We start from the raw sequence: 12,211 nt of genomic DNA, 5'->3' as shown, positions 1-12,211 counted from the left end.
TCAAGATTAAAATGTAAATGAAGTTTAAGTTCAATACAAGTCAACCAAATTAAAAAAAAATAAAAATCTTTTCAGGCAACATTCTGCACAGTTTGAACCTGCAATGCAGTGATTCTTTTGTGTACCTCTAGAGGGAGCCCAAGTACCAACATGAACAGGGGAACTTGAAAACCACAATTTGACGGAGTTCATTCAGCGTCGTAATTGTTCAGGACTTTCATTATTTTTTAATTTGTTTGTTCATTTAGTTTTGACAACATGTTTGCTAGTGTGTTTTTGTTTGAAAAACTTTGTTTTAAGTTTTAATTTAGCTGTTATTAGTTTTACTATTGGTTTTAGCTTTTCCAATATATGGAGTATTTGTCCCTGGATTGGCTGGCAACCAGTTCAGGGTGTACACCGCCTACTGCCTGAAACCAGCTGGGATAGGCTCCAGCACCCCCACGAGCCTTGTGAGGATTAAACGGTTCAGGAAATGGACGATTTCTTGAGTGCCAAAAAGAAAAAAAAAAAGGTCACTCAGGATTGTGTAATAGAGTAAACTTCAATTGTGTATGTACATTATAGCATCACTTCTACTATCTTTTCTCTCTTTTGTGACATTTTCTGTTGTAGATTTTCACTCTGATCAATCACAAGCTGCTCATAACGGTCACATTTCCAGAGGTACACAAGCGTTTCCTTTATATTGACACATCTCATCCAAAAGAGACCCAAGGCCGCCATCTGCTGGTCATAGCTTATTATTATTTATTTATTATAATTTATTATTTTATACCTTTCCCAGTTTAACAACCAAACCAGAGTTGTGTCAGACTTTTCTCCGCCAATTCCAATTAAAAAATGTGGTTGACGACAATTACCATCATTGGCGCGCTTCATTTGGGTTGCCGTTGACGACAGTTCACGTCAACGGCACTCAAAAAGTCAAAAGCATTTTTGGTTTTATTTCATTTCCATCCATCCATCCATCCATCCATCCATCCATCCATCCGAACCACTTATTTTGTAAACACAAATGTTTTTTTCAATTCTAATTTAACTTATTTCGCTTTGGTTGACTATAATAACCTTGCTATGTATACCCGTGTGTGTGTGCACATGTTTACCAACCTCTCTGGTCAAAGGGTCCGCGATGGCGTCCAGGCTGACGCTGCCCTCGTAGGTCAGGTGGTGAAAGACGTTGAGGGCGCGCACCGCCTCGGGCCCGCGCTGCTTGTAGCCGAAAACGAGGTCAATCCACTGATGCAGCTGACACGACACAAACTCGCTCTCCAGCGCCTGCCCGACGAGCACAGGGGCCAATTAGGGATGAGAGGCACGCACACAGAAAGAGATGACACACGTTGTCCGTTCGCATTCGGCAGCACTTGGATGTGCAGATGACCTCACGGGACCTTGCAGAAGCAGCAAAACGTGGGACAAAACATTAATACTATTATTATTATTATTACTTGTGAGTGTCAAATTACAGATTTAACAGAAAAATAGAAGCAGTATTAGCAATGTAATGTGGTGTTCTGCAATCAACTCTCGTCCCATCTTACATTTCTTTGCCCACTTAAAAACACCACCTCATCATTTTGGGAGACAAATGGCTGCAATGCTAACCGGGATCCAATTTAGTGTAAAACGAGCCTGATGAACGACCTGCGAGGGCGTATTCCAACACCGCCGCCGCATGTTTTATTGTGCGTGCGTGTGTAAGCAGCGAGCGCAGAGAAGACGGCGGGCCGGCAGGCTGATAAATGCTACTGTACGCTGCACAATACGAGCGTTGGCGGAAGCGCTGCGGAGAGCGAGGAAAAACAGCCATTAGCAACAAAGGCTGCGCTCACGCACACACACACACACGCGCTCACGCAGGCACAGTTTGCCACAGGGCATGTCATCACAATTGGAAGTGGCACATGCAAAGATGGAAAGGGGGAGGAAGCGAGGGAGGGAAAGAGAAAGAGAGTGGAGGCAGGAGGGGGTGCAGAGCCAAATGAAATAATAAAGGAGGCGAGAGTGCCGCAGACTAGAACAAAAGAAGACAAAAATGGCGGCAGCGAGAAGATGGCGACACGTTGAGCGCATGTTGTGGAATCCAAGCGCCCGTTGGTCTCCACTGCCCGCGGGCCGGCTGACTACAGAAAGGTCACCTCCGGAAGGGCAGCCCGGCTGTGCCACTCAGGCTGAAAAGGTCAAACGTGTTCTGGACGTGTTGCGCCAAAAAACTGCAAAAAAGGCTGGCAAAAGGACAGAAAATCCATTCATCCAGTTTACTCATTAGCGTCGCAGGTCAGCTGGAGCCGATCCCACCGGAATTTTAGGCTTCTATTTTTGTAAGCGGCACATTCGGAATTGCTGGACTAATCGAGATTTTAGTGTTTGCCGATTTGGCAGATGGTTTCGGTGCCATGCTGGCCGTAGACAATTTGGTGGCAGAAAGTCGGACCACTTCTAAATAGTGGCGCAGCTGGTCCAAGGCAATTTTGTTGAATTTCATCTGGGCACCGACAGAAAGATTCTGAGCTTTGTGGACATGTGCATGGAAAGGGTGTCATTGTTGTTCATTCATACATATGACATAACAGTGGGCATCAAACTCTCACTGTAGAAATCAATTCACTGAACACATGATATTATATTACTATTACCTCATTCACTCCCAGCCATTTTCACAGAAGCAATCCCCATATTGTCCACAGAATATTGTGTTCCATTGCTATAAAAACATGGAACCTACCAAAAGAAATATTAAAGTCTAAATTTCTAAATAAAATTTCTATTTGTTTTCGTTTCGAAGCAATTAGCATTAGACTATAGCTAAGATTATTCACAAATCTATTTAGAATTGTGAGTAATTGAGCTTTTTTCTAACATGGCCCTGGTTGAGCTCCTTAGCTCTGCTGTCACCTCCTGGCCGTTTGTGTAATAACTACCATTTTTTTCAACCATTATCTGCAGTTGAGAGGCAGCATCCTAGCATAAAAAAAACGAAAAAAAAAAAACGAAAACAAAAAAAAAAACCGTATACATACATCTTTACCCTTAATACATTTCAAAATAAAACATATTTATACGTTTTTGGGAGCAAATGAGTTACATGAGGTCCACAGACATATTTAAGTAACCAGCTGTTATCACTTGCAGATAAATCAATTATGGTAAATTTTGCAATAAAAAATACACTTAAACAAAAAAACAAACAAACAAACAAACAAACAAAAAAAACAGTGATTGTACAATAAAGAAAAAATATCACTGAAAACAATGACCGGCAATCCGCATGCTCCTCACCATTCTGTTGATCCTCACAAAGTCTTCGGGGGTCTTGGCCCAGGCCGGCAAGTCCACGTCGCCCACCATGATGCGGTCCTCCCGCATTCCCAGATGGTAGCCGTTGGCGTTGACCAACATCTCCGGCAGGTAGAAGAACTCCGGGATCAGCTCCTGCGGGTCGGACCACCACACATCTTGTCACACTGGACTCCTCTTATTGGTATTTTGGAGGATTTCATGCAAAACACACTATTCCGATTACTATCAATCCAACTAAGTTGTGGATCATTTAAAAAAAAAAAATAATAATTGTAATCATATATATTAATTATACATTTTATATTAATAATGCATTTTCCATGTGCAGTGTTAATGTTCAAACTGTGCATAACGTTCGAGTGGCTTACAATTAAAATGTTTGAATTACCATAGCTGTTAGGCAGAAATTCCCTTTGTTCAAATTTGGTCAAATTAATTCTCTTCTCCCCAGAAATCTATACTGTAGTCTGTTATTTAAAAGGGAAAAAAACAACAACAAAAAAACAACAAGGTGAAAGGTAACAGAAACACGCCAAACAACAGGGTGCGAAAAGTGAGAGGTGCCGGGTTTTTTTCTCCTCCTCACACTTATTATGAGACACTGAAGTGTTAGCGTGTTAAATTGAAGTGGAAGTGAGTCATTGTTGTTGATGTTGTTGGACGTGAAAGTGGAGGGAGCACGCAACAGCTGCTGGAATTGCACACATCCAAATATGACATCGTGATTGACAAGCTGAGAGAATCAGCTACCGTCCCTTTAAGAAAAGGTGTGCCCGGTATTTCCCGTCTGCGGTTTAGTGCAACCGTGAGAGGGCGAGCCAAATGTCGACCCAGTGAAGCGTCTGCACACCGGGAATGTTGTGTGCGCGTGCGTGCGTGTTTTTGCGTACGTGAGCGTGCGTGTTAATGATGGAGGTTGTTGAGGTGTTGTTTCCATCTGACTAGCGAGGTCACGTGACAATGTCGGCTGGCTCTCGCGGTGGTCACGACTGCTGGAGGTTAATGAAGGCGAGACCTCAGGAAAAACGAGGCTTTTTAAATCAGGCAGCCTGATGGCCACCCACAGCCGTCTCCTGGGCCTCGGATGACCTTAAACCCGCCGCCTGACTCGGCTCAGGTCTTGACGGCTGCGAGTCGGCGGCAACTTCTGTTTGTGAGGGGCTCTTAATTAGGAACAGTTGCATGAGATCCAACACGGAAAAAAATAAACAGAATGACTTAACAATGCCATTTGTTTCCTTCCCTTGGAAGCCATTTTGGTTGTGCTCCTTTTCGTTCCACAAGCTCATCAACGCATTGCCCATGTGCTGTTCACACTGCTGTCAAATCTAGATCAGATCCAGATTAAACACCGACATGTTTAACGTTGCAGTGGTGCTACTGCAAGTGCATCATACTGAGAGTTTGTAAGATTTTGCCGTACTCGGGCAACAAAATACGCTTAACACAATATTAGGAACGAGATCATCAAGATCATGTCGTGCACACGGAAACCAATTCTTCAATGACGACCTCTCAAAACTGGCAGAAGAAAAAGGTCTAATTTTGGATAGATAGAAACTCAAGTATGAATTTCGCTTTTGATCAACATTACACTATATTGCAATGTTCAAAGTCCATTGATTTCAAACCCTCATTTGAAATTCTCCAAACTTTCATTTGAAACACTAAGTCATGTTCATTTAAAACCCTAAAAAATTTTGAAACCCTAACCTCAACTCCAAATACTAATTTTAAACACTAACACTTGTTTAAAACCCAAACTCTGGCTTGAAGCCCTAACATGACACCTTATTTCCACAATATTAACGACTTAAATCTTCTTCCCCACCACAACAATACGTTTGGGATGGCGTCGGAAGCGCGAATAAAGACTGAGCAGACGTTGAATGGCAACAACGCGGCGCACACGGTAAAGTACAGTTGTGATGTGCGGTGCGCTATTTGTTAACAGGGTGCCATGTGAGTGCCGGGCTGGCAGCGAGCGAGGAGAACCTCTGTCCCGACACGGAGAAAGAAAGAGTGCATTTCAAACGGCTCTTGTCATTAATGCTTTATTAATTGCCGGCGGCGAGCGCAAACCCGCTCGCCCGCCCGCCCGCTACCAGGCTGCGCTGGAAAGGGATGACACTTTGAGGTCAGCGCCTATTCCTGCTGCGTGCGTGCTATACGCGCTCAGGCAAAATGGAGGCAAATCAGCAGGGTTCAGCGCTTTTTCCTTCCCTCTTTTATTTTCTTTCTTTTTCTTCCACGAGGGCTTTGGCTCTGAGATAAAACATCGATTTTTTTTTGCTTTTTGTTTTGTCGTTACAACTGATGAAAATGTGGATTTTTTTTTCTGCGTTAGGGGGGTTCCTGTGTGAAGGTTTCTGTGTTTGAACACGGCATTTATAATTAATAGAATATTTTAGTGTGCTGCTGCAACGTGCAGCCAGATATGCGCTCGCTGGCCACAAGATTAGGTACGCCTGCGCCTTCGAATGTGAGCTGGAGCACGAAGCATGTTCATCCAACAAATTTCCTTGCAAGGAAATTTAAGATTGTAGGCCGCTCGAAATCTCATCTTATTGACATCTGTTCATCCTGCCTTGAAACCAGAATTTTAACACCTAACCCAAACTCTGCCTTAAATCCTGAATTTTAAACCCTAGCCATGATTTTGATCCTTTGTTGAAAACCCTGACATTGTTGATGCAATTCCCAATTTTTTAATAGAATCCCTAAACCAGGCTTGGACCCATCGCCCTGTCATAAAACCCTAATTTGAAACCATAACGTCCTCTCCATGGCTTCAAACACTTGCTTCCACTCCCTCAATGAACCAATATCATGAAACTTTCACTGTGGCTTGAAACACTTATTTTAAAACCCAATTTGAAACTATAAACTCTCCTTCAAACCGGGTTTGAAACCCTAATCCTAACCATTAACCTGAGATTAATTTGAAACATTAACGTCAATCCTTAACTATGGCTACAAATCCTAGTTTCAAAACCTTAATTTGAAACACTAAAAACCTTTTCTTCAAACCCTAATTTGTAACCGTTGCTGTGGAGTGAATTCCTACTATGAAACACCGACCCAATTTGAAACCCTAACATTGTTTCCAAACCTGAATACAAATAACGTCGTCTTCAAATCTTAATTTGGAAAATAATAATAATTTGAAAAATTTGAAAAATCTAAGCCCTGTTTAAAACCCTAACTTCACACCCTAATTCTTTTCTTGAATCCCTAATTTGAAACCCAAAACCAGGCTGGAAACCCCAAGCGAAAAGCCGCAAGTGAAATAGAACTATATAAGAGTCCAAGTCTCGAAAACGATGAATGAAGCTTGGAAGGGGGAACTCCTATTGGTGACAATTTGCCCTCTGTGTTTTTCTGCTGGGCAGGATGGCCACATCCACCATGACGCTTATTTTTTTTATTTTATTAGTTTTCCAAGTGGACTGACCTTGATGTCAGAGGTGTCTCGCTGACAGTTCCTCCACGAGCGGGCGATGGAGGAAAAGATGCGGTCCGGGTGGTCAAATTTGTTATTGTTGGCGCTGAGAAACAAGCTGGTGAACGGCTCCTGAGGAAACACACAAAACCAACACCAAAATATTGTGCATTTGGGTGTGAATGCCAAAATGGCGCTTACATCAAGCACAGCCCGAGGCAAGGACTTCATTCAATGCTTCATTCTCTAATTTAAAACCCTAACCCAGGCTCGAAACCCTGTTGTCAAACCCAGAATTGGCTTGACACCCTCTAACGGTCAACTGAAACCCTACTTAACTTGAAACCCTAATTGATTTAAATTAACTGAATTAATTTTAAACACTAATTTTAAAACCTAACCATGACTTCATGACCGCGATTCCTGGTTATCGAACCCTAATTTGAAAAAGGAGGAGTTTTTGAAACCGTAACTTCAAAATGTAATTTGAAACCCCATGAGTAAGATTTACTTCAAACCAGGGTATTATTAGTTTTAGATTTATTTATTTATATTTTTTTTATTATAGCAATTTTTTCCCCCCCCTTTTACTTTTTTTTTTTTTAATTATTATTTGTTTTTATTTTATTATATATATATTTTTTTTACATTTTAATTAGTTTCAATTATTTTTTAGAGCAAGTTAGTTTTTATTTTTTGGGGTAAAATGTCATTAGTTCAAGTTTTAGTTATTAATGTTACTTTTTTTTATGTTTGGAATATTTGTTGAATTTCATCCATGCCTCCAAGGATAAAAATGAAGGACATTTTCACTATAATTATAGTTGGTTGTAGTTGTATAAAACCTAAGTTGCAGTTTCAGTTAGTTTTCAAATTTTTTTAAAAGCATTTTCATTTTGATTTTGTTCAACTTTTTTTTTTCAATTTTGTTTGTCGTTATGTCATTCTTTTTTCCTTAACTTATAACTTTGCTACAAACCCTAAAATTGACTTCAAACTCAAATTTAAAACATTGGCCCTGGTTTGAAACACTCATTTGAAACTGTGGCCTTTGTTTGAAAGTCCACTTGGCTCCAAACTCAAATTTGAAGCCCTCCAAACCAACAATCTCTGTTTGAAACCTCGGCATATAGATCAGTTCCTTTCCGAGGGGGAAATTAACGAGCTTTCTAGCCGAGTACGAGCGTTAATGATAATTGGCTCAAATGAGCTTTCTTCTTTTCCTGACATGGCGTCGGCGGGCAACAGGAAGCAAGGAAGTGTGGGAGCAAACCCGTAGAGGCCAATCTCGGCGCTGTCAAGGGAAGCTCCCCAGTTCATCAGCAGCCCCTTCCCACTAATGATGGGGGGTTTCGGCTCTCCGACTTCCACAAACAACTTGTGCCGCCGCCTCCTCCTCCTCGTCCTCCAGTAAACGAGGACCTGAGGAAGCGTGATGGACAAGCCTGCAAGCCTGAAACGCACAAACCTGTCACCCCCCCGACTTCCCCCCGTCCTCTGCAAATCATTACCCAGCCACTCTTTATTTAGCGCACATATGCCGCTTTACTGGCCTGTGAAATGTGTTTTTTTTTTGGGGGGGGGGCCGCCAATGGAGACGTAACGGCGTCATCGGGCCTGACAGGTGACGACGTGCTAACGCTAACTGAGGAACGGGGAGAGAGGCTGTCGAGAGGGGGGTGCGCACAAGATTTAATTTTTTTTTATTTGATTTTTTTATCGTCACTCACCATTAGGGTTGCATAATTTTCAAAGTTGGAAACTTTTCATGAGAATTAACAAGAATTGATGGGAATTAATAGGAACAACAACTTTTATTACAACAACTCATGGCTAAGTAGATATTAGGGATGTAACGATAAGGGCAATATCGTGATATTAAAACTGCCACAATATCGTCGTCGTCATGTTCACAATATTTAAGAGGAACACATCTGTTAAAAAAAAGTCAGGTTCTAGCACCCTCTGGTGGCTAGTTTATTAGTGCAATTTAATTTTCATTAGGGATGTTTTGGCCTTCTATGTTTAAAATCTATGCTAATTGTCAGATGAAAGGGAACGTAATATGCTTTTGAAGCGAGTCAGTATGGGGAGATACTCAATGTGTGCGTGCATTAACAAGTAAGCGCCTCAATATAATTAGAGATTGTAGGTGGTTTATATGCATTGCTGTTATGTACAAAAGCACAAAATTGTGCATTTTTTGGTATGAGCTCTTTTTTTTTCTTTTACAATATTGTGACCTTTTTTAAAGCTCGCCAACACCCCCACAATATCGTGATAATTATCATATCATGACCTTCATATCGTGATAATATCTTATCGTGATGTTTGGATATTGTTACATCGCTAGTAGATATATATAGATATATATATATATATAGTGTAGGAAATGGTCGAAAATGGTTTGAAATTATTTTTCTTGGTCTCACTGTATTTTTTTTCCTCACAAAACCAAGCATTTTAATAGGGATGTGTAGACTTTGATTCCCTTTTTTTTTTTTTTTAGAGAATTAACTGTTCCAGTTGCCTCAACAATGATAATAACACAAGACAAAGCTGGCATGAATTACTAATAGGATTAAAGATCTGAAAAATATTCAACACAAAGAGAATCTGAGGATTACCAGAAATGTAGTCGAAATTTCCCTCGCTTTGCTTCGCTAACTCACCATTCTGACGAGCCAGTGCAGCGCGGAGGCAGCAGTGGAGCAGTAGCGTCGGTAGTGGCACGGCGGCGTCTGGTCGTCGGCCCACGACTCGAAGCGCTCGGCGAAAAAAGCGGCACGTTTGGGGTTGAGAGCACCGACGGGCTGCGACGAACGAAACAAACACAACAAAAAGAACAATGAAGACGTGAGACAACAAGAAAAAGCAAATCCAGGTGGCAAACGAAAACAGCAAGGGGCCCCAAAATTGGACCCTGTCGAACATCATACCACAGAAGAGTGGATTAACCCCGACTGACCCATTGACACCCGGCGCATCTCATCGGTTTCAATCGGTTACTCTGCTGAAGACCAACACTGGAAATGACTATGCAGATTTAACACTAAAACCTGGTCTTGAAATCCTAACCTTGGTTTTAAATGCTAATTAGAATGTTATGTGCCGTGAGGCAAAGCAAGGCCAGGACCCAGGATGCAGAGTGAGAGACAAAGTCCACAGTTTATTGTTCACAAAAGTATCAACAGAAAATCACCTTGCTCAGGGAAAAAGTTCTAGAAAACAAAGTAGCAACCAAAAATCACCTTGTTCAGGGATGAAGAAACACTAAAGCGCAAAGTAGCAACATAAAACACTAGGGACCAAAGTAGCAACAGAAAGAGCCGTCTTAATAGACCGGTAGAACGAGAAACAAAAAACCACTACAAGCCGGAGACCAGGGACTAGAACACAACAAGGGTGTGGCAGGAGGAGACAAGCAAACGTAGCAGGTATGGCAAGGGAATGTTCCGGCACAGAACCAAAGGAGGGGCTGGTTAAATAGGTTGTTGGCTCATCAGGGTGATGAGCCTCAGGTGTGGGAGCAGGCCTCTGCCTGCGAGGTTGGCGCCGCCTCCTGCCACACTCTGGAACTGCTAGAGAGACAACAGAACCATCACAGTACCCCCCCCCTAAGGAACGCCACCCGGCGTTCGACCAGGCTTATCAGGGTTACGGGCATAGAACTCACGCAGCAGTTGCGGGTCCAAAATGAGGGCACGTGAGATCCAGGAGCGGTCCTCCGGGCCGTACCCCTCCCAGTCGACGAGATACTGGAACCCCCTGCCCCGCCTGCGGACATCAAGGATGCGATTCACGGTGTATGCAGGGTGTCCAATTTGGTGAACACCATTGCATTGTGGAGAGGGCTGAATGCAGCGTCCAGGAGCGGCAGAGGGTACTTGTTTTTAACTGTGATGGTGTTTAAGCCAGTGTAGTCAATGCAAGGACGCAGAGTTTTATCCTTCTTTTCCACAAAGAAAAACCCTGCGCCTAATGGAGATGAAGACGGTCTTATAAGTCCTGCAGCTAATGAGTCGGTGATGTATTTTTCCATTGCTTCCCGTTCGGGTTTGGTTAAGTTGTATAGTCTGTGTGTTGGGAGTGGAGCCCCAGGGAGCAGTTCTATAACACAGTCATAGGGTCTATGTGGGGGAAGGGAGCACGCCAAGTCCTTTCTGAAAACTGCCTTTAAATCGTGGTATTCACTGGGGACGTTACTTAGGTCAATATCTTTTGAGTAGTGGGGAGAGTTAGGACCCCTGGCAGGTAGGGCTGACTTTAGACAGTGGGCATGGCAATAGTTGCTCCAGTTCCGAATTGTGCCTGTGGACCAGTCTATGTGGGGGTTATGCAGCTTCAACCAGGGAATCCCTAGAATTGCGGTGTTGAGGGGGGAGGAAATCACATAGAACTCAATTACTTCATGATGGTTACTAGAGAGTGTCAGTTTAATGGGTGTGGTTCTGTGTGTAACCCTTTCTAGAAGCCTCCCGTCGACTGCAAGAACTTTCTTGGGGGAGGTCAGTGGAGTCAGGGAAAGATTGTTGTTTTTAACATAGTCAATGTCTATGAAGTTGTCATCGGCTCCGGAGTCTATCAGCACCTGGACAGGTAACGAGCAAAGTGTCGTGTGAATCATACCTGGTACCTGTATTTGGGAGGACGAGGGGGAAGATATTCGGCTCACCAGTGCCTCCCTTCCTACTGGTGAGCCCCGGCTTTTGGCAACTCGGGGCAGCTTGCCAAGAAGTGGCCCCCCTGGCCGCAGTACAGGCACAGTCGGCTCCTCATGCGTCGCTGTCGTTCGACAGGGGTGAGTCGAGCCCTGCCCAACTCCATGGGCTCGTCGCGAGGTGTCGTGCTGGAATGGAGTTCAGGAGCGGTGCTCGGAGATGAGGCGGTGGAGTTCCCCATGACGGTTGAGCTGGACGGTGAGAAAGTTGACGAGCGACGAGCCATGTCCATCTTCCTCTCCCGCCGTCTCTCCCTGAGCCGATTGTCCATCCGTGTTGCTAATGTAATAAGGTCATTTAGTGAGTTACATTCATCCCTTAAAGCCAACTCATCTTTTATCTCCCCAGCGAGCCCCTTTTGAAAAATAGTTTGTAGCTCAGAGTCCCCCCATCCGCTACTGGCTGCCAGAACCTGGAAAGTTAATGCATATTGAGAGACAGAGTGGCTACCTTGACGCAGATCCAGCAACTGGCCAACTGCTTCCTTGCCTCGCACCGGGTGATCAAAAATGCGTTTCATTTCTCCGGTAAACTGTTCATAATCATTTAGCACTGCCGATCCTTGTTCTGTGATTGCCAAGGCCCAAGCGGCCGCTTGTCCTGATAACAGACTCATAATGAAAGCGATTTTTGACTGGGCAGTAGCATAAGTACTGGGTTGCTGGTTAAACACTAATCTACATTGTAGCAAAAACTGAGCACATGTGCCTAAGTCTCCAGAATACCTAGCAGGAATCGGAAT

The 12,211-nt window shown here is 43.4% G+C and overlaps 1 protein-coding gene across 5 annotated transcripts in view; it reads right to left on the bottom strand.

Moving 5' to 3' along the window:
• The window catches only part of nbeab (neurobeachin b), a 216,993-nt gene that overhangs the window by 36,748 nt on the left and 168,034 nt on the right, over nt 1-12,211 (bottom strand). For all 5 annotated transcript variants that reach the window (XM_077540847.1, XM_077540848.1, XM_077540849.1 and 2 more), the window contains 4 exons: nt 9,421-9,561; nt 6,761-6,880; nt 3,286-3,438; nt 1,114-1,281 (listed from right to left, as the gene is read on the bottom strand). In XM_077540847.1, coding sequence (XP_077396973.1) covers nt 1,114-1,281; nt 3,286-3,438; nt 6,761-6,880; nt 9,421-9,561 — 582 coding nt within the window. The remainder of the gene's footprint in view (nt 1-1,113; nt 1,282-3,285; nt 3,439-6,760; nt 6,881-9,420; nt 9,562-12,211) is intronic.

This window comes from Festucalex cinctus, chromosome 13 (assembly GCF_051991245.1).
Source record: "Festucalex cinctus isolate MCC-2025b chromosome 13, RoL_Fcin_1.0, whole genome shotgun sequence".
Classification (NCBI taxonomy): domain Eukaryota; kingdom Metazoa; phylum Chordata; class Actinopteri; order Syngnathiformes; family Syngnathidae; genus Festucalex; species Festucalex cinctus.
The sequence above is the reverse complement of the archived record's forward strand: the minus strand, read 5'-3'. Positions and strand labels throughout refer to the sequence as shown.